At 38.6% G+C, this 23,781-nt stretch overlaps 1 protein-coding gene across 1 annotated transcript in view; it reads right to left on the bottom strand.

Annotated features, from left to right (window-relative positions):
- The window catches only part of Ankrd28 (ankyrin repeat domain 28), a 79,195-nt gene that overhangs the window by 33,179 nt on the left and 22,235 nt on the right, over window positions 1-23,781 (bottom strand). The window contains exons 4-12 of the mRNA XM_032919302.1: window positions 23,330-23,400; window positions 18,116-18,316; window positions 16,495-16,582; window positions 14,857-14,999; window positions 12,971-13,183; window positions 5,896-5,974; window positions 4,234-4,348; window positions 2,944-3,026; window positions 1,056-1,119 (exon numbers count right to left, since the gene is read on the bottom strand). Of these exons, the coding sequence (XP_032775193.1) occupies window positions 1,056-1,119; window positions 2,944-3,026; window positions 4,234-4,348; window positions 5,896-5,974; window positions 12,971-13,183; window positions 14,857-14,999; window positions 16,495-16,582; window positions 18,116-18,316; window positions 23,330-23,400 (1,057 nt within the window). The remainder of the gene's footprint in view (window positions 1-1,055; window positions 1,120-2,943; window positions 3,027-4,233; window positions 4,349-5,895; window positions 5,975-12,970; window positions 13,184-14,856; window positions 15,000-16,494; window positions 16,583-18,115; window positions 18,317-23,329; window positions 23,401-23,781) is intronic.

Raw genomic sequence — 23,781 nt, forward strand, 5'->3', positions numbered from 1 at the left:
TACAGCCACCAAACCCAGACAATATTGATGAAGTCAAGAAGTGCATGCTGACAGGAGCCTGATACAGCTGTTTCCTGAGAGGCTCAGCCAGAGAACGACAAATACAGAGGGGAATGCTAGCAGCAAACCATTGAACTGAGAATGGGGTCTCCGTTGGAGAAGTTAGAAAGAATGAAGGAGTTGAAGGGGTTTGCAACCCCATAAGAACAATACCAACCAGCCAAAGCTTCCAAGGACTAAACCACTACCCAAGGACTGACCCATGGCTCCAGCTGCATATGTAACAGATGGTCTTGTTGGGCACCAATGTGAGAAGCCCTTGGTCCTGCCAAGGATGGACCCCCAGTGTAGGGGAATGTCAAGGTGGGGAGGCGGGAAGGGGGATAGGCAAGTAGGGGAACATCCTCATGGAAGAAGGGGGAAGGGGATGGGATATGGAGTTATGGACAGGAAACTGGGAAAGGGAATAACATTTTAAATGTAAATAAAAAAAAATCCAATAAAAAAAAAAAGTAGAAACAAACAAAAAGAAACCTCCAAGATAAATCAGTGCATTAAATAATATCATATTTCATCTTGTCAAAAAATGTTCTAATCACAACATTTCTTCTTCTGAGCAAAGATATAACTGCATCATAAATATTTATTTTTCTCTCTGATATTATAGTATTATTCTGAACAGTCATATTTTTAATATTCTCATAATTGCATGAACATTTTTGTTTAGGAATTACTTTCTCATATAAAAAGTAACAATTCCTTTTGTAGGTTTGTTCTTTCCTGCTTAATACTTATGACTTAGTTGAAAGAAGACACAAAAAAACCAAAATGAAACAAACAAACAATTTTTGCTACCTTGGACTGTCTTTTGTTACTATCCAGCCATGGTTCAGTTAATAAGAAAGAAGAGAACCTCCACGACTGCACTCGTTCCTTTCTTTCCCCAGCCCCGGCTGACCCCAGGCAATCTTGAGATATTAAATGCATACTCTAACAATGACTTCCATAATTTCCCCCTGCACCTTTAAAAAGAAATGAAAATACTATTAACATACCCTCCAGCTGCTGCTGCATGTAGACAGGTTCTGCCAAAATCATCTGGGGTATCTATGTCAAATCCTGTAAAAATGAGTATATTTTTTTTTCTCTTATATAATACTATAGATGTACTACTTTGCATTAAGATATCAAGAAATGTTAAATATCACATTACTCTTTTCAACCCTAAGCAAATATCTATTCTTAACATACAAAATGAATAAAGAAAACATACTAGTAAACACTACAAAAAACAAACAAAAACTAAACAAACGAAACTCCTGTAGTGCCTGTTTGCAGGGCTATGGCAGGAGTGATGGCTCACAGCTCACACCTACCCCTCACCCCTCACACTGGTGTTCAGTCTCATCATCCCAGCTACACAGAAGGTTTCAGTGGAGGATCCTTTGAGTCTTGGTATAAACCCTGGCATAGGCAGGCAGGCAAACAAAACAATTCTACTTTATAAAAGGCCACAGGGTGCACTGGGAATAATAGCCAACAAGAAAAAGAAATGAAGTACTGATAACAGACACAAATATGACCCTTCAAGAACATACAGTGAAAAAGACCAGCCATGAAAGATTTCATTAGGTGAGTCTATAAAAACTGTATCATCAGGTGGCTAATACACCACGCTATGCGAATGGGTGTTTCTTGTATAGGGATTAAGGATACTCCACAGTGGATGTTATTTTGGTTATATATGCACATGAACATATTATAAATACTGAACTGTGCACATCAGATCAGTACACATATACGTGTACAGTATAAGATGTCTCAGTAAGCACGTTAGCCGGGTCTGAACTGTGCACATCAGATCAGTACACATATACGTGTACAGTATAAGATGTCTCAGTAAGCACGTTAGCCGGGTCTGAACTGTGCACATCAGATCAGTACACATATACGTGTACAGTATAAGATGTCTCAGTAAGCACGTTAGCTGGGTCTGACAGCAAACACCTGTCATCTGCGCACCTGGGAGGCAGACTCAGGAGAACTGCAAGTTCAAGGTCAGCTCTGGCTTTACAGACTCTCACTCATTAACCCCCCCTTCTAAAAAGAGGCTGTTTACTTTGTTCAATGTGGCTATTATGACCACTTTTAGTATTCTCTTTCATGCAAGTGGGGACCAACAGCTTTAATGAATACCTGTTGATACTAATAAAACACAACAATCAATTTACACACGTAAAATATCTCACACACATGAACACAGCTTCCCCTAAACCTCAGAAGAGTGTCTCACTCTATTAAGATTTTTACTGAACCTCATTACTTTTTTCAGTAAACATGAACGCTAATATTTAACTTTCCTATAAACCGAGAAATAGAAAATAATTTAAAATTAACTAAATCTTTTATAGTCAGTAATTCAATGCACTTAATAAGGATCATAGTTTGCAGTAATGCTAACAAAAATCCATACCAACTAGTTATAACATTTAAAACTAAGTAGTGGTAATGAATTAATAATTTGATGAGCCTGTAAGATATTCATAATTCATAGTATGACTTTTTTCTTTTCTTCTTTTTTTTTTCCCCCCCCGGAGCTGGGGATTGAACCCAGGGCCTTGCGCTTGCTAGGCGAGCGCTCTACCACTGAGCTAAATCCCCAACCCCCATAGTATGACTTTTAATGCTCAAAATGAAGACCTAAAGGAATGAAACAGGTAGGCCAGGTGTCTTGCTTCTAGGACCAGCTGACTGGGTAAAAGCTGCACCATCTATGAACACTCCATACCCCATGAACCAATCAACAAAGGGAATCAATAAAGCATTGCTCAGAGCTGATGAGGTAACTTTCAACGGAAGGGAGGGAGGGAGACTAGGAGGGGGGAGGGCGGGCTGAGCACATCAAGCACACACATAAAACTGGTCTGTAAAGGTTCCACTTACCTGAAGAAAGGAGTTTCCTGCAGCAATCTGAAAAACCACTTAAGGCTGCCAAATGGAGTGGGAACATTCCATGAATACCACGCCTTAAATGAATAGAAGAGACTTCATTACAACACATGCAAAACATAGTAATTTAAAGAGACTACACAGACATCACTTAAGTAAAAGAGAACTGGCAGTGCAGAAACTTAATACTTTAGAGAAAAATCTGTCCGGTCACTCAAGAGCAGTAGTTCATCGGCCAGCGACACTTGCCGAGCCGTCTCTCTGCCCGCAGCGCCAGCATCACTGCAGGCTGCTGCACGCTGTGCATCTGTGCTGCAGCGCTGAGGGCCAGCAGCACCTTAGAGCACGGCATCGACATCGCTTTCCCAACCAAAATGTCTCTAGGTACGTGCTCAGGGAAGAAAACTTCTGCCCCATCTCACCCCACCATTTAAAACTATTTCTGCAAGGTAATATGCTCAAGACCACTCATCTCAGTCATCCTGTAGTGTAACTTATCTGTAAATAAGGAGAACATTGTATGGATCCTTATATAGTAAAATTAAATCCCGTAACTAGAGCTATCTACGGAAATGTGAAAAATCTTAAGCCTCTATATACATTGCTGAATGAACAATAATATATACTTTGAACCACAAAGACCATGCATATAGCAGCATATCACTTATGAATATATAAAAAGCTTAAAATTGCTCATGAATACATATAATGTGATATACGGGACTTGAAAACACCAATTTGAGAGTATGACCTTCATTTTTGCAGACTATATACAAAATAATTCATGCTTTAAAATTTATAGGGCAACTTCAATATATAAGACAATTAAGAGTAAAGTTTCTTATTAATTAAAGAAGTTGGGTTCGGGGGGTGGGGTGGGGACCACTTTTAGCAGCAACTGGGAATCCCTGGGCTCTGCGCATTAGTCTGAGCCCACTGTCTACAGGTGGTCCAAGAAAAAAGCTTTTGAGTGTATACAATTTTTAGAATTTCTAGTTTGAAAACAAAGGGATAAAAGTTAAATTTTTATCAAAACTTTGTATTACTTATGTGGGAGGAAAAAGAAACAGAAATGTAAAAACATGCCACACTGTCTAATCAAATAAAATTATACATAAAACGTTTAAAGATCTATCAAGTGTCAAAAGCAAAAGGTAAACGAAAACCGACCAACCGACTGATCAACTCTACAATGCTGAAGACCCCCTTCACACTTCCTCTCTGGCTCCCCTGCTCTGCCTTCTCCAGAGCACAGCCACCAGCACGCCTGGGAGCACTACTTACTTTGCAGTGTCAGCACCACTTGTAATAAGAGTGTTGATTAGCAGTTCATGGCCATACCGGGCTGCTATGTGCAAAGGGGTGTTCCCATTCTTATCTTCACAGTCAATCACAGCTCCTGCAACAACGGACACAACCTAGTCAGACCTAGATTATACACACGGACTGGCCAAAACCGTTAGACGCAATGTAATACAAAATGGAGCTTAAGCATGGAGAAACGGACACATTCTAACTAATTTCATTCACAACATATTTACTGGAGTTACCAACTATATAGTTAAACATTTTGTTAACTGAGTATAGGATTTAAACATATGTTAAATTAACAGAAGGGCTCTAGGGTGTAAGGCGTCATGCAGACAGCTGCTTACAGTTCTCTACACATCTTTGGATCGTGAGCTTTTCCCCCCTTGCAGAATTCTAGCAACAGAAAGCTAACAAAGAGGTTCGTGAGGAGATGGCTCAGTTGGCATGCCTGCCAGGAAACATGAGGAACAGAGCTCCTGTAAAGCTGGGTATGGTAGTGCCCATCTGTAAGTCAAATGCTCATAGGATGAGGTGGGAATGAGAATCCCTGGAAGCCCGTGGGCCTGACAATCTGGAGCTAACACCATAAGTCTTTTTTAAACCAGGGATAAGGACTAACATCTGAAGTTGTCCTCTGATCCCCACATGCACACCACAGACAGCACTTTATACTTTTCTTTCTCTCTCTCATCACACACAGCACACTTACATATAAAAGAATGCTTGTTAAATGCCAACAAGAGGCTGGAGCACTGGCTCACTGGTTAAGAGCACAGGATATTCTTTCAGAGACCTGGGTTCAATTCCCAGCACCTACACTGCAGTTTACACTCTGTGTAACTTGAGTCCCAGGAATCTGACACTCTCTTCTGGTCATTTTTGGCACCATATGCATGTGGTGCACAGATGGACATTCAGGCAAATATTCACGTATATAAAATAAAAACCGAAAAAGAACAACAAAACATCCTAAGGACTATTAAGTCCTTTGGAATGTGGTCTGAAAAACGGATTCACATTAGCAGCCATACAATGATTTAAAAGTGTAGTTTGTCTAGTACTAATTCAAACATGAGAGAATACGGTGCAGAAAAAAACTGAACACCTAAGAAGAGTTCAAAAAGCATTCACACAGGGGGAAGTGAAGTGTAGCAGAGCTCATGCTAACATACACTGCATGTAGGAAGGAAGTTCCCAATTAGCAAGACTGAGGAAAGAAAAGGCTAACACTAAATATGCATAGAATTCATAGTTGGGCAAGGTGGTACAAGTAAGAGGACTGTGAATTCAAGGCCAGGGAGCTTCCTTTTAAGCTATACAGGGAGATTCCTCCCTCCTATTCCCTCAAAAGAGAAAGAAATGAAATTAATAATTCAAAATGGAAATATCTGAATGGCATATATTCATAGTCTTTTATCCTGTGCTGATTTTCAAGAAATTTGAAATAAAATCTTAACTGTATACATACTGCTATGGCAATTCCACAGTGACATTTACTCTGTGGGTTAAAAAAAAAACCAAAAAACAAAACCAACCAACTAAACAAACAAACAAAAAATAAAACAAACAAATAACAACAAAAAACCCCCAAACTACAGTGAAGAAATAAAAGAAACAAACAGAAATACTTTTTACCACTCTGGATGATGGTTTGCGATCTGGAGAATCTGCCGTGGAGGGCAGTCATATGTAGGGGGGTCTTCCCATCTTTACTCTGAAATAACGAACAAAGAAAACTGTTCGATGACTATGCTAGACCCAGAATATGCATTCCTTAGCTGAACTTTAGGTATTTTCTTATATAAATTTATAAATATTACACAAGAAGCAAGTCTTATGAAGATAAACCAGCCATAGACTGGCTTCGTATTTTTTTAGTATGTATATCAAATCAAAAACACGGAAAGCTCCCCATGTTTACTATTTATGCAGTCCTGTGTGGCACTGTAAAGTAGAACTTGAAGATTTTTATCCTACAGGTGGGACGATAACAACGTAGGCTATTAAGTGGTTCACCCGAGGGCACTATAACCTGAGTGCTACAGTCACACAAGATGTGCTTCCCAAGTGTCACCTTCTACCTTGTATCTCCCACCTTAGGTCACTTTAAGTTTTTTTTTTTTTTTTTTTTTTGGTTTTTTTTTTCGGAGCTGGGGATCGAACCCAGGGCCTTGCGCTTCCTAGGCAATCGCTCTACCACTGAGCTAAATCCCCAACCCCACTTTAAGTTATTTTAAATAATACATCTTAATTTGTTTGCAATTATTTGTAATCAACATTGTTAGCTATTTTCTTGAATTATTTAAGGTAATCAGACTGGCTGGCTGTACTTTTCTATAGTTCAGAAGCAATTTCAAATGCAAAATAATGCTAGAGTGATGCGATATTATTATTTTCTTTCTAGTTTAATGATAGTTGGTTTTTTTTTTTTAATCTCTAAAATCTTCTGGTGAATCAACTACACAAGGAGAAAACGCTTTGCATCTCTAACCCTTCAGCACTCTGCACATGCACGGTGATAAACGTTCTAAGTCTGTACTAACCCTGTAAAGCTTTTCATGGTACAGAGACATGAATGGTTACCAAGGTATTTGATTCTATAATTGTCCTAGCTTGTTTTGGGACACAGTCACCTTAGACTCACTACTCTGAGCTTGTGATCCTCCCAGCTGGGCCTCCCAAGTGCTGACATCACAGGCTGCACTGCCTTGCCCAGCTTACTTCTTTAGTCCAATCTACGAGATTTCTAGGCTCTGAAGGCACTGGAGGAAGATGAGAGTCATATGTGCATGTGGACTCAGAAGCAGGGCATGGGTGTGGACGAGCTGCCTAACAATTTTGAGCCTTTACTTCTTCAAACTGAAAATGAGGATATTACAGGTCTGTTGCAGTCTAAATATTACCACCTTTGTAAACCACTTATATAACGTACCTATACTTGTTATTTTATTTTGTATTCTACTTCTTTAACCAAGAGGAAAAAAAGCACAAAGATATTTAACAAAAGCATTCTAGTCTCACGTTTTCAAAAATGTTCAGTATGATTTCAATTCAATGTTAATTTTATTAACAGGCATTTTTGTAGACAAAAAACAAAGCAAATAAAAATATAAACAGGATTCATAATATAGTGAAATTTGATAGATATGACTTCAGCTAACATTTTTAGGTATAATAAACACATTTTATGTATTAATTTCAAAATAGTTCATATATGACATTCATTTAATACTCACAACCCTCAGGTAGATACTATTATTTTCAGGCCAGAGAGGTGGTCTAGTAGCTCATTGCTAAAGCTGATGACTTATGTTTGGTCCCTGGGCAAACACTAGGAGGAGAACCTAATCCTCTGACATACACGCATGCACTGCACACTCTGAGTGGATAAATACAATAAAGCGTATACACAAATAGACTATTACTTCTATTTTATAAGCGAGGAAACACAGAGTCCGAGATTAAAGTCTGCTTTGTCTTCTAGCTAATGAGATGGACCTCTATAGGCTCACAGAGAAAATGAAGATATATTCACTTCCTGCATACTGATTACAGAAGGTGTACATACAAAGTAATATACAAAGGAAGAAGACTACCAGTTGAAAGATATGCCTTAACACTAGTAGGGAAGTACATTTATTTCTCTTTAGAGAAAAATAATTGTCTTTAACTATCTAAAATCATGTAAGAGTCAAGATAGAAGTTACTTTTTACATCTATGTATTATTTATTTCTTACACTACGCTAATGTCATGGTGTACGTGTGGAGGCCACAAGACAACCTGCACGAGTTACCTCTTCTTCTATTATGTGGGCTCCAGAGAGCCTTAGGTCGTAAGGCGTGGTGGTACCTGATGTGCTGAGCCATCTTGCCAGCAAGTAAAAGGCAGGTCACCGACATTCTAGGGATTGTTCTCAAACCAGCAACAGCAACACAACTCGCATTTACAGCAGCTCTGTGCTTGAACCTCAGTGTGGTAGACTTTGTCTGGTTAAAACATTCATTCTTTTATTTATTATCCATCCATCCATCCATCCATCCATCCATCCATCCATCCATCCATCCATCCATCCATCCATCCATCCATCTTCCTTCTTGAGACAGGGTCTCAAAACCTAGTGTGGCTGTCCTGGAACTCACTCTTGTGGACCAGGCTGGTCTCAAAACTCTCAGAGATCCACCTGCCTCTGCCTTCCAAGTGCTACCACAGCATAAAAAATTCCTTCTGTTGTTTGAGACAGGGTAGGGTTTCTTTGTGGAGCCCTGGTGGTCCTAGAGCTTATTCTGTAGACCAAGCTGGCCCCAAAAGATACAGAGATCTGACTGCTTCTTCTGCCTCCTGAGTGCTGGAATTAAAGGAGTGTGACACCTTTTTGGGGGGCTGGGGGGTTTAGTTTTAAAAGAACTGCTGCACAGAAATGAAGGAACTGAGGTTAGAAGGTTCCAGAAAAGTAGCAAGAACTTTGTGTAGACAAAAGTTTTACCGAATGGGAGAGATTAAAAGATTTTCATAAACATTTTACAAAGTGGGAATTAAATGATCTGAATCTTTTTGCATAAAACTTTTGCAAGATCAGGGAGGTTATGGAATATTGGCCACTGGCCACTGGCATTGCGGCTAAGTAGACTAACAGAGAGGTGTGGAAGAAAAATCTGCTCTTAAGAACAGAAGAGTTGGTCTTGTTCACCATCTCAGCACTCAGGAAAATGAACAGAAAGACCAATGAGTCTGAGGCCAGCTAGGGTATTCAGTAAGAAGCTGTCTCAAAATAAAGACAGTCAGGCACTGAGGCTATACTCACCTATAAATAATCATAGCACTTAGGATGCAGAGGATGGCCAACGTCAGCATATAGCAATTTGAAAAGCCGGTCTGGGCGACATGAGAGTCTGTCTCCAAAAACTGAGGGAAACACTCTCGGTTAGGACTACTATTGCTGTGATGATGCCAAGATGAGAACAACTTGGGGAGGAAGGGGTTTATGTGGCTTACACTTCCATAGCTGTCCACCACTGAAGGAAGTCAGGACAAGATCTCCAATGGGCAGGAGCCTGGAGGCAGGAGCTGGTGCAGAGGCCATGGCGGATGCTGCTTACTGGCCTGTTCTCTACAGCTTGCTCAGCCTGCTTTCTTGGAGAACCAGGGATCACTAGCCCAGGGATGAAACTATCCATTATGGGCTGGGCCCTCCCTCATCAATCAATAATAAATAAAATAAAAGCCTGCTGTATGTTTAAACCCAGCACTAGGGAGGTAGAGGCTGGTGGATCTGAGAGTTTGAGGCTAGCTCGGTCTATAAAATGACTTCCAGGGCAGTCAGAGCTACACAGAGAAACCCTGTCTTAAAAAAAACAAAAACAAAACAAAAAAGCAAAAAAAAAAAAAAAAAAAAAAAAAAATCAAGAAAATAAATGACTTAACTTGCAGCTGGATCTCATGGAGGCACTTTCCCCAGTGAGGTTGCTTTCTCTCAGCTAACTCTAGTGTGTAGGTAAAAGACTGGCCAGCACAGAGAGGGAGTGGGCACTGAGCCTTCCTGGTGGTTGAAAACCTAGAGCTATCAATATTTTTTTTGTACAATTTCAGAGGTACATGGCATTTCAGAAATCATCAACTCAAGAAACATGCTTCAATGGAATTTAGCTCCAATATAGCTCAGACCCCTGGACTGAAAGGGCTATCACAAACCGTTAGGCAAGATTAAGGCAAGTGTTATGGTCTCTAGTGTAGGCTGCTGCCTTCAAATGTGCTCAGTCACTAAGACATTCCTTTTGCCAACTAACAAAATGTCCTCATGTGATGTACAAAAGCCAGTACTGAATTTTATAAACCACTAAGGACATTATGCCCACTATTTTGACCATTTTATAAGTTCAACCTCTTAGAGAATAAATTCTCAATTTAAATTTCCTAAGACAAACAGAAACAATCAGAGACACGGACATGAACCAAGTGACTTATTATTAAGTTGCATAAAATATCCATGCCTAAATGTTAGTGTATAAATTGTTATCTTTAAAATCTAATCTTTATCCTTTAAATACAGCAGCATATAGCTGAAAAGTAATGGAGTAAGCCTTCATTATTTCCATGAAACATAGGGAATAGGTTAATTTTAGATATACATACATACATACATACATACATACATACATACATAATAATACATACGTACATATATACACACAGTATGCTTTGCTTCTAATTGAGACATGGTATTGCAATATACTTTAGGGTAGCCTCAAAAATCCTCCTCCTCCTGCCTTAGCTTCCAAGTGTTAGGATTACAAGTGTATGCAAAACTGCTTATCTATAAATGTCTATTTCTGTATGTGCTTGTGTGAATGTGAAGGTGAATGTGCATACACCGTGGCCAGAGAACACTGGGTATTGTTCCTCAGAAACAAGCAAACAGTGAAAATACCTTTTAACAATGAAAAATGACTATGTACTATAAAATAATAATGCTTGAAATCTTGGTTACTTGTGTTTCTCACAGATTCACAATGAAAATAAATTTATTTTGAGTCCTGAATTTTAACGTGTTTCTAAAACGCTTACATTACTCCTGAAAGCAATTATGAAAAGCCAAGTGACTAATCTTTATTCACTTTGTTAAGACCTCAGGCCTGCAGGGCAAGCCGCTTATTTCTAAATGTAAATTATTTATTTATTTATTTATTTATTGGCTATTTCCTTTACTTACATTTCTTTTTTTTGATAATTTTTATTTACATTTCAAAAGTTATCCCCTTTACCAGTTTCCCCTCCAGAAACCCACTATCTGCCCCCTGCTTCCATGAGGCTGCTTTCCCTCCCACCAACCTACCCACCCCTTTCCACCTCCCCACCCTGACACTCCCCTACACTGGGACATCTAGCTTTGACAGGACCAAGGACCTCTCCTCCCACTGATGCCGGACAAGGCCATCCTCTGCTACATATGTGGCTGGAGCCATAGGTCCATCCTTGTGTATCCTGGGATGGTGGTTTAGTCCCTGTGAGCTCTGGGAGGGTCTGGTTGGTTGGTATTGAGCTGCAAACCCCTTCAGCTCCTTCAGTTCTTTCTCTAACTCTTCCATTGAGGACCCCATTCTCAGTTCAATGGTTGGCTGCGAGCATTTTAAATTCTTTAAAAAGACAGTTTAGAGCACCTGTAACCCCAGTTTAACTCCTAGCGTTCATATGGTGGTGACTCACAAGTGTAATTCCAGTTCCAGAGGATTTGACTCCTGCTCTGGCCTCATAGGCACCAGGAATATGTGTAAGCAAAATATACATACAGGTAAAGTAATAAGATAATTTAAAAATTTAAAATAACTTTAAAAAGACAGCTTAACCCAAAGCATAATAGAGACTCTTAATGATACTTTCTGGTCTTCCTTGCTTGAAAATGATGGAAATAAATCTGTCCCTCAGTTGAGGGAGGGAGGGGAGGGTAGGGGAGGGGCAGGGAGGGGAGGGGAGGGGGGATTAAAGGAACTAAGTCCTGGTAGACTTAATGATGCTTCACTTCTCAAGGAGGTCAGTGCTTTTGCTGTAGTTAGGCAAGGCAGTGTTCATCTATAACCACATACAAAGTGGGCTGAAATTCTCTGTAAACAGTATTTGTAAGCTAACATATTTTTACTAATCCTAAATTATTCAAATTTGATTGACTGTGGTTTTCTTCATAACACAAGATGGGGTTTGTCAAGTGCTTAAATGACAAATTGGTGAAAATACCTTTTAACAATGAAAAATGACGATGTACTAGAAAATAATAATACTTGAAATCTTGGTTACTTGTGTTTCTCACAGATTTACAGTGAAAATAAATTTATTTTGACTCCTGAATTTTAACGAATTTCTAAAACGCTTACGTTACTCCTGAAAGCAATTATGAAAAGCCAAGTGACTAATCTTTATGTGTAAAAGATACAGATGTTTCTATTCTAACACCACGAAAAAATCTTATAACAGAAATTTCAGAAAAGAACAATTTCAAAAAGTCTCACAGCATGAATATCCACAGACATACCATCTGGATTCTGCACTAAAACTTTACTCCATGTTTTCTATCACATTATCAATATAATTATTTGATGCTTTAGAGGTAGTCACAAGTGTTATTGTGTGACAATCAGGATCTATCACTATTCAATATCTAGAGTCTCCTTCCTAAGACAGCGTTTACAGATAATGAAGGGCACTGATCTTAAAAGCACCCCTGGTGGGTTTTCACAAGTGAGTATCTATAGTACACAAACCCTTGCCAAAGTACAAAGCAGCCCCGTTACCCTGTAAGGTCTCCTCATGCCCCTTGCCCAGGTGACCTTCCCTTCCTTCTCATGGGCAACAACTGATCTGTTATTTCCCCCAACTATAAATTCTGGAACTCCAAATAAACAGAATTCCATCTGTTCTAGAATCTTACATAGAGGGGAAATGTATAAAATTCTTTCTCTGATTCAACATAATATTTTAAAAATGTATCCATGGGAGGGATGTATATTGGGAGTTGACAGTACAGACAGGGTCTCACTGTGTAGCTCTGCCTGCCTCTGCCTCCAGTGTGCTGGGGTTAAAGGCATGCAGCACCACAGCTGGCCTCATCTATGTTCCTAAGTTTACTAGTCGAGCCTTTATAATTCTGGAGGGTACAGTATGAATGCTGTTCTACATACGTTAACTACATACATAAAGCATGCATTCTAACTGCTTCATACCTTCATATTGACGTCAGCCCCATTGCCAACCAGAAGTTCTAAACACAGCGCTCCATGTGTTGATGCAGCAGCAAAGTGCAGAGGAGTGAACCCTCTCTCATTCTTCTGATTCACATTAGCACCGCAGTCTATGAGCTCATTTACAACAACATCCTGTCCGTTGTAACAGGCCACGTGAAGAGGTGTGTTTCCATAGGCATTTGGTTCATTCATCTATGGGAAATATGAATGTGAAGGAATTCATATTATTAGTTACAGACAGAGGGATAAACACAAGGATGAGGCTTCATAATGCTAAGGTTGTTTTTACAGTAATAGACCCAATAACAAGCAGTTTGGTTTAAATGGGCTACACACATTTAGAGAATGTGCTTCACACGTACAATGTTAAACCGCTCCACGAGAGTTATTTAAAGAAAATAAAAAACTATATTTTCAAAAGTCTTTGAGCTAAGAGAGAATTCACTATACATAAGTGGAGGCAAGAATACCTTGTTCATCTACTTCAGAGATCCTTTAAGGCCATTATACTAATTGGTTGAAAGAGAACAACAAGAACTGCTAACAAAATGAATCTTGTAGCCTTCTTGTACTTCTCGGGGTCCCACTCAACAACATGTTTGGGTGTTTTGCAACTTCTTCTAATGCCCACATTTTCAGTGTCCTTCTTGTTTTTGATAAAGTGTCTCTCACGGCCCTGTCATGTCTTGTCTAACTAGAGTCACATACTTTTAACAGCTTTTGCAATTAAGACTTAATTGTCTCTCCTTCTTTGTTCTCTCCTTTCTCCTTATCTACTCCTTTGAAAAACCAGTAAGTTTGATCCACATGTTCCTACAAAAAGGGTAAGTAACATTAGAGCAGGGACGGTGGCATACACCCATTACCCAAGCACTTGCAAATTGAGATAGCAGGATTTCAAATTTGAGGCCAACTTGGGCTATACAGTCCCCAAAACCAAAGGAGTAACTCTACAACAAGTGGGAGTAAGGGACATATTTTTTAAAGAATAATACATAAAACCTAGATGGATTTTTATTCAGGGATCAAATATATACCAAGAGATTAGCATCCCTTCTTAGCCAAAAAGAATGTTAGTACTATACAGTGTTTATAGTACATACATATTTAGAATACATTTTGTTGTCTTCCTCTTTTGCTTTTGCCAGTATCCCATAATGCTATAGTCGTTTAAAATGTTAGACTTACTGGCTCAGAAAACTGATAATGACACAGCTAACTTGTCAACACCCTGAGAATTGAAAGAAACAGAGCTCCAGAAACTGAAAAGAAAAACTTTGGGCAAATCACTCATCTTTGGATGGGTTTTAACTCTTTACAGAGTGTGTCTAATTATCTATCATGCTCGCTAGTTTTATGTCACCTTGATGCAATCTAGAGTCATCTTCAAGGAGGCAACTTCAACTGAGAAACTGCCTCTATAACTGGGCTGTAGACAAACCTACAGTTCACTGTCTTAATCAGTGACTCATGTACAGGGCCCGGTCCATTATGAGCAATGCCAACCCTGAGATCTAGAGAAAGTGAGATGGGCAAGCCATGAGGAGAAGCCAGTGAGCAGTACTCCTCCATGGCTCCTGCATCAGCTCCTGCCTCCAAGATCCTGTCCTGACCTCCCTCCTTTGATGATGAAGAGTGCTGTAGAAGCTTAAGCCAAATGAACTCTTTTCTCCCGAATTGCTTTGGTCATGGCATTTCATCCCGGGATAGTAATCCTCACTCAGACAGACACTGAGCTCAGTGTGCCAGCTAGGGACGTGGACATGAAGAGAGATCTCACTGCTACCTTTCAGACCTGGGTTCTGAAAACAGAGTAACAGAAACACACAGCACGCTGGTTTACACTGCTCAGCCTGTGTACCTACATCGACTCCAAGATCTAGAAGGTACTTGACTACACTGATCATTCCACTGGAGGCTGCTGCATGAAGAGGTGTGTACGACTTCTTATCCTTACACGTCACTTCAGCTCCATGAGACACAAGTAATTTCACTACTTCAATGTGACCTGAAAATACATAAAAAAACAAAGAAACAAGCAAAAAAACCCATCAGCACACAGAAATAATTAAATATATCCTGAATACCTTGTAAGAAATATAAAATAGCACATTAATTTTCTAATGCATGATGACTAATAATTCATGCTGTAATTCAAGACAATTGAAAAACATCTAAGAATTCAGAATATCTTTGAAAAATATTGGTAGAGAAAATAACTAAAAACCATACAATTTACTTCTAGTTTTAACCTTGACTAGATTTTGTTCCTCTATCTCAAGGTCACTTAACGCCTCTTTCTTTCTCTTCTACCGTGTGATGATGTCTTCTGTCAGGTCATGACATGACACAGCAGGAGGGAAGGCACTGACCAGATGATAATCTCCACTTGGACTTCCAAAGCTCCAAAATTTTAAAGAAATAAAATTCTGCTCAGGATAAATTACCTAACCTTGGATATTCTTTTATAGCAACAAAAGATAGACCAAGAATGTACTGCTATCTTCAAAACAAAGAATATCCTTTTAATCGTAATCAATTGTACCAAGGACAACCAGGCCACGGTGGAGTCCACACACTTGACTATTTCAGAAGCTCAACTTCAAACAATATTATTCTAGCCTTCATTTCATGAAAATAGTCTGTTAGGTCAAACCTAACTCCTTCAAAGTGAAAGGCCAACTATACTCCACTTTCTGTGAACATCTTTTTAACACAAAATGTGTTGTTTAAAAATCACATACATTGTTTCTAAACTGTCCCAATGAATAACCTACAATAGACTACTCAGAAAAGTCTTCAAAGACTTAAGGATATAAAACTCCAAAGCAAGGGACTTAGAATCAAACAGAACTCCTTCAGGCTAACTTCAATTAACAGAAAAATGTTCCTTATATAAGAAGAGGCACATATTTTTGGCACTAAACATCACATTTTCAGGTTTTGGCCCTGAAAGTAGAGTATGTGACTAAAATGGTAGGTACCCTTAGGGATGGGAGTGTGCACTTATAATCCCAGTGCTGCGGAGCTGGAAACAAGCAGGTTTCTGGAGCTCTCTGGCTAGTCTGTCTAAGTATATACATGTGTATATGTGAGCACACGAATCCCCCGTCTTTCAGCTCATAATATGATTTAGGCTTTTTTTTTTTTGCAGTGACAGAGATTGAACTCAAGGCCTTGTGCATGCAAAGCAAACACAGTATCACTTCAGCTTTACAACACATCTTCACAACCTATACCTTAATAATCCAGTAAAAGGATGGGTATGAGAATGAGCTTTTAGTAAACACCTACCATAAGATAAACATCCCAGGCCACCAACTGTCACGTCTCTTCTAAGTTTTCTTAAGCTAGATCTAGATCTGCTGTGGCACATCTCTGCCTGCTCTGCTTGGGTAGCAATGTCAAACACTGTACAACTCAGTGATATTAAAAATGCAAAACCTCAAAGTGCATTATTTCCCCTAAATATACTGTCAAAAGTAAATTTTAAAAGTACGTACCCATATATGCTGCCCAATGGATCGCACGCCTATCTTTTTTGTCAAAAGCATTAATATTGGCACCTCTGGACAAGAGTAGCTTGACCATCTGGAATAAAAGTCAATAGTCTCACTGAGATTGAGAAGTAGAACTATTCATAAATACGCCTTGTGATTATTTAACTTGATTTTTTCACACTGAATTGCTTTAGTTGAAGATAGTTATGATAACATATTATAATATATAGTATGGTAACATGGGAGGGTTGGTTCGCTGTGTTACTGAAATCAGGCTGCAGTCTTTTCTAAGATGCTACTTTGCAACTACTCAGTATTTTAAGAACATCTAAGCAGGTACAGATCTTGAAAGTCTAAAGTTTGAATAATTAAATAGAAGTTGTATTGTTATTTACACCTAAAGTGTTATTAGAATGTAACTGTCTCATACCAGTAATGTCTGAAATTTAATTTAATCATCCATGGCAGATCTATCACGTTTAAAACAAACTATTACAAAGTCTACTTAGCTCATAATGAATTAATACTAACATCGTATTTATAATTGTTTCTCTACTTTGTGTGCTACAGTTGATGCAAGGATTTAGAGCACTGCAGTGTGAAGACAATTAGGTCACTAGACTTCCAGCTGCACAATCCTGAGACTGCCATTTGAAAACTGTGATTTTGTGTCTTCAAAATGAAGGACTAGGATCTGGGTACACTGTTGTTTCCACTGCTTAGAGCAGGCCAAGGTTTAAGAGTTTGGAACATAACAACGATAGAAGAAGAAATAAAAGAAAAGCAGGCGGGGGTGGGGGGGCTGGATGAAGGTTCTTCTAAGTCTGGTTCAACTAGGCTTGCCAATGCCTGATGAAAGACAACTGCATGTTTTGCGTGTCATGAAAACTTGTGTGGGTGTGGGTGTGGGTGTGGGTGTGTGCGCGCACGCACGTGCATGTAGGGGCCAGATATTGGTCCTTCTCCTCTACCATGCTCCACCTTACTTTGAGACAGAATCTCTCACCTGGAATGCACCACTTTGGCTAGGAAGGTTAATCAACAACTTGGAGAGCTCTGGCTGTCTCGGCCCCCTATGCTGAGATTACAGGTGCACACCAGCACCTCTTGGCTTTCTACATGGGTGCTGGAGATCTGACCTCAGGTCCTTGTGCTTGCACAGAAAGTACTTCAAGGGCTGAGTCATCTCCCCAGCATTGGGATGGCTAATTTTCTTAATCTGCTTTCTTTGATAGTTGTCACTAAGAAATTATCTTAAAGAAAGCGGAGTTGCCAAACATTGCCTTTCGGTGCTATTATTCTTCCTTCTGAAAGAACAAGGAAACTGCTGTCACTCTGTGCTCTCTTGACAATGACAGACTATCTCCATGTTATCCTACAGCTAGCTGACAGTCTGCTCATTCTAGGTCATTATGGAATTCTAGTGTATGCGTGTGTAGTACGTACTAAATAAATCTTTTAATTTGGGACCCCTGAAAAAGAAAAAAAGCTAGGAATCTTGCTAAGGTCAGTATCAGGAGCATTTTTTGCTTTTCCTGTGAAATGAATGAATTAATGGAAGGCAAACTCATTACTAATTAGAGGCTAGAAGACAGACAATCAGTCTGTAATTGGAGGCACCTACCTCACCATGCCCACTGAAAGCTGCATGGTGTAATGCGGTTCTCCCTGCCCGGTCTGACACGTTCACATTGCTCAGAAGAGGGACCAAAGACTCGGCGCACTTCACAGCTTTATTGGCAGCGGCGATGTGTAACGGGGTCTGCCAGTTCTTATCTCGAGCATTAACGTCAGCAGAATGCTTCAAAAGTATCTGAACTGCTTCCTAATACACAAACGAGAGGATTAAATACTCTGAGAAGTTTATAAAGATGTACACATATGGAGAAAATCAAAGTTATGAAAGAGCTCACTATAAATAATGAAAATTTAAGAAAATATTTTGAACTTAAAAATAGTACTTAAAACCATAAAAAGATATTATCTTGATAAAACATTCTCTTTTCTTACTAAAAGCACAGCACTTTCTATAAAAATGTACAGACAAAAAAAGCATGTTTTATTAAGTGTTAATAGCTTACACTTCTTATTAGCAAAATATAATTATATACATTAAAGAGCTTTAAGATTTATTTTTTGATGTTAAATATGTGAAATTTTAAAAAGACATTTCTCATCTTTCAAAGAATTATGCACAATATTTTACCAAGTAGAAAAGACTCACTAGATCTGGTTAATTAAATTAGTATATAAAAGTTCTTTTCTGGTAATGCTATTTAACATGTTAGTATTGAGGCAACTTAAGAATTACTGCTCCAAGAAATCCATCTCCTAGAAGTACATGAGAAAACCCACACTACACTTCCACAGTATAGGAGTTTGTTACGATTCCCTGGAATCTAGCATGCCGACAGCATTAAGCAATATGTTCATAATTAAACAGCAAATTTTCTCCTCACAGGGATAATCATGTTTGGTTAGTACGAAACCACGTATAAAAACAAAAAGCAACAGCACTAGAACAGAATCTCAATACGAAGACTTTAATTAAAAATGTACTGTGGAGAACTTGTGAATAAACACCATCACACAGAGAATCCGCCAGACCCAAAGTCTATAGATCACAGTGCACGACCTTCTGCACCTGAAGCTGTGAACTTAACGCTGGGTCTCACCTTCAATATTTTTATGCATTTATCTGCCACCCCCTCCAAATCGGAGTTAAAACTAGAAAAAACAATGAGCTTTATTTGTTTCTATCTTGTGATCTATATCTGCATTCCACCCTTCCTTATCACCTAATATTTACCTTTTCTCGTTCTCCTTTAGACATACCTTATCTGCTTATATGCATTATTTATGAATATATAGAATACATAAATTATAGGCCAGAGTCCATGAGAAAAAACACGTAGTTTTTTTGAAACTATCTGACCTCAATTAATATTATATATTCTAAGTCCATCAATTTTCTTGCAAATTTTAATTTCTCTTTCTTTAAAGCTCAATAATACTGTATTTGTACCATATCTTAATTACCACTCATCTACTGATGAGCAACTAGACTGGCTTCATTTCCTTGCTACAGTATATAAGGTAGCAATAATCATGGGAGTGCAAATATCTCTGTGGATGATAAGAAATAATACAGATTAGGGAATGCATGAATGAAATAAATATTAAATAACAAAACAAAATCAACTAAAGAATTGGTTCCTTGAAAAAGTTAGTAAGAAAGACAAATCCTTAGCCAATCTAACAAAAAGAAAAAGGGAGAAGACACAGGTTAGCAAAATTCAAGATGCAAAGGGTGTCATTATAATAAATGCCAGCAAACTATAGATTAGGGACTGTTATGGAAAAGTATAGTCCAAGAAGCTAGATAACTCAGAAGAAATAGGAAAATTTCTAAATGATTATTACCTAAAAAAGTTAAACTTAGAAAATATAACAATGTAAACAGATTCGTTATAAGTTGCCACAGTCAAAAGGAAAGAAAAGCCCAGGATCAGATGGATTAACTGCTGAATTCTATCAAATTTTCAAGAAAGAGCTCATACCAACTTCTCTGAACTTGTTCCACAAATCAGAAAATGAAGGAGCACTACCAAAATTCATTCTATGAGTTCAGTATTATTCTGATTCTCAAACCAGGTAAAGACAGAACAACAATAAGAAAGTTACCGACCAGTTTCTTTAATGAACAGATATAAAAATTCTCAGCAAAATCCTTGCAAATGGAATTCAGGAACACATGAAGAAGACTCTGTTATGAGCAAGTGTGCTTCATTGCAGAAAGGCACATGTATATAAACTAATAGATATAATACAGCATATAATGAACTTAAGGACAGGAACCACATAATCATTTTGATTTGATAGTAAAAAGGCAAAATACATCAGACCTTCAAAATAAAGTTTTGGAGATATTGGTAGATGGAATATACAACAAAATAATAAAAGTATATACAACTATAAAATACATTATATTAATAGAGATAAACTGAGAACATTTCCTCTAAAATCGGAAACAAGATGTGAGAACTCCTATTCTCCCCTCTTATTTGATACAGTACTCAAAGTTTTAGCTAAAAAGGGGATGGATAAAAATAAGGAGGAACTCAAACTACTTTTAATTATAGATGCAATGATTCTTGACTTAAAAAAACCTATAGTTTACTAGAAAACTCTTGAGATCTAAATGTAATGTTTGCAAGAGATATTAAAAGCCAGCTATAAGGCTCTCTGATACGTTAATGAACTAACCCTAAGCTGTGAGCCCTGACAGTACAAAGCTAATGTCCAATCGAACCATACAGAAAATGGAGCTTTGGAGGTGGCCTCCAGATCTTACTGCTCAGGGCATTTCAAGCCACTGTGCTGATTCCCATCTGCAAAGACACTTTGAGCCTACTGTGTGACTCTGGCTCTCTTAGAACAAACTACCTGCACACTTGCTGAGTTCATAGAGGCCTGCCTGTCTAAGCTAGTGGCTGGATGATGCTCTTAAGAGCTCCTGGAACTTCCTAGATCTAACACAGACGAAGGACATCCCTCCCAACAGATGCTCGTCAAGCTCACAGCTCACTGGCTCTGCCTGTCACAGTCAACAAAGGTTAGGAGAATATGAAGGAAGGGGATGGGGATGAAAATTAATACTCCCATTATGGAAATTATTTTGGAGAGCCCTTAAAAAATTAAATGACTATATGACTCAGCTTTTACTTTTGGGCATATATAAAGAACTCAAACCCTATTACTTATAGGACATGCAATAACTCTTGGAAAACTGCCCTTGGGGGGTGCTCTTCTCTAGGAGGAAGAGGAAACTAACTGACCAGCTGTCTTCTTTCTTTCTTTCTTTCTTTTTTTTTTTTTTTCGGAGCTGGGGACCGAACCCAGGGCCTTGCACTTGCTAGGCAAGTGCTCTACCACTGAGCTAAATCCCCAACCCCAGCTGTCTTCTTTAAAGATTGCTATAAAATAACTAACACACACAGAGATAACATTAAAGTGTGAATAGCTATTAAGTTACAAGATTTCAAGGATTACTAAATAAAAGACTAGGGCATAAGCACAATTTTTAGACTTTGAAATAAAGAACTATTTAGAACTGTTTGAAATATAGGAAACAATGCGAGTATTTAATAGGGTTGGCAAAAAGACTGAAGATGTACTCAGGAATCTACTGACATTTGAGAAGACAGGGAGTAGACCAAAGACACACGGAGGCCTATGACCCCACAATTCCATTACAGTTAGAGAAAATACACAGACCTGTTCAAGAATGCTGTCTTAGTTAGGGTTTCTACTGCTGTGATAAAATACCATGACCAAAAGCAACTTAGTGAGGAAAGGTTTATTTCATTTTATAGCTTATCACGAAAGAAGTGGGAGCAGAATCTCAAGAGTGGAAACTAAGGCCACGCAGGAGCGCTGCTTACTGCCGGCTTGCTCTGCCCACCCTGCTCAGCTAATCATCAATGGAGACACCACCACCCCACAGACTTGCCTACAAGCCAAAACCTTAACAGTGCCATTTTCTCAATGAAGTCTCTCTCTTCTGAGGCTGGAGAGACAGCTGAGAAGTTTAAGAGTGCTGGCTGCTCTTGCAAAGGCCTGGGGATCAATTCACAAGCAGCTTACAAACATCTGTTACTCCAGATACCTGGAACTCCTTGGTATCCATGGGCACACGGCATGTATGTAGTATACAGACATACACACAGGCAAAACATCAAGACGTGGTAAAAACATAAACAAACAAACAAACAAACCAGACCTAGCTGGCTATGTGGTAATAGACCATCATCCTGACCTTTGGGAGGATGAGATGAGGCAGGAGGATCAGGAGTTTGTTGTTAGCCTACATTAAGGACTAAGAGCCTATCTCAAAAGAACAAAACAAAACAAAACAAAACAACTCTTCTTACATGACTAGCTTGTGCTAATTTGAACAAAGCCAACACAACCCAACCAGGACAAATACCAGGTATCTTAATGTACAAGTCTAAATAGGAAACGTCTTTTATCCATGTGAGAAACCTCACATTCTTCAAGGTAATACTTTTGAGTCTACTGCAATGGACTGGAGAAATGGCAGTGTTTGATAAAGTCCAAGTGTGTAGACCTAGGTTTGGATCCTGAGAATCCTTGTTAAAAAAAAAAAAAAACAAACCAGGTCGGTGTAGTAGCTGTCTGCAACCCCAGCAGGCTGGAAGCAGAAACAGGGATGCCCAGGGCAGCTAGCCCAGCCTGAGTTGGTCAAGTTCAGCAAAAGACCCTGTTTCAAAGAATAAAGTGGATGGATTATGAACAAGAAAAACACCTGATGTCAACTTTGGGCCTTCACATGCATGTGCATACAAATGCAAGCACACCCATATTTGTGTGTCCAAACACATGTAAACATGTATGAGAATACACATACACCATTCATAAAAATGCACTTAAAAGTAATAATACTCCTAAAATTCAACTTCAATGTTGAAATTAATCATTGTATAATACTGATGACATTGTGCTAAGGAGACTTTTGGGATAGGGCATTATGAACCAGTAAAGAAAAGACCCAAAGAGGATTATGTATTAGAAAAACACTTTCTTGTGAAGGAGGGGCAGAAATAAGGGTGTGTACTCATTTACTTCAGACTCTCTTAAGAATCTGACACACAAAAGGAGAAATGCAACAATTAGCTTAGTTTGTACAAATTCTGAAGTAAAATGACTGGTCTAGATTGTAATAGTTTTTTTCTTCTGTTAAAAGCAGGTTTAAGTTGGACCCAGGAAGACCTACTTAGTGCTTCTTCATATACATTTACTAAGAGAAACGCCATACCTCACTACAAGATGCAACTGCTCTGTGTAAAGGTGTCAACCATTTGCTGTCTTTGGCATTAACTCTAGCTCCTGCAACAAGAAGAAAAAATTAATTGAAATATTTTACACAAAGTATTCTTAAATAAACCTAAAGTTATGTAGTCCCAAGGGGAAAACAATTGGGAAGTTACTTGTTTATTTTCTTCCAATATATTACCCTTAAGTTATAAAACAAAATTATTCTTTTAAGTTGATATCACTCTCCAAAAAGAATCAGTTCTTTGTATAAGAAGAAAATGAACAGCATTTTATAGTCAGGCTAGAAAGGCCACCTTTATACAGAGCATATTCACAATAAAATCAAATCCCACTTTAAAGTGTTAATCTCAAATACTTAAAAGAAACAAACATAGTATTATTCCAAGATGAACTGTGTACTGACATAAAACCCTCACTGCATTTTTTTTTTAC

This window comes from Rattus rattus, chromosome 13 (assembly GCF_011064425.1).
Source record: "Rattus rattus isolate New Zealand chromosome 13, Rrattus_CSIRO_v1, whole genome shotgun sequence".
NCBI lineage: Eukaryota > Metazoa > Chordata > Mammalia > Rodentia > Muridae > Rattus > Rattus rattus.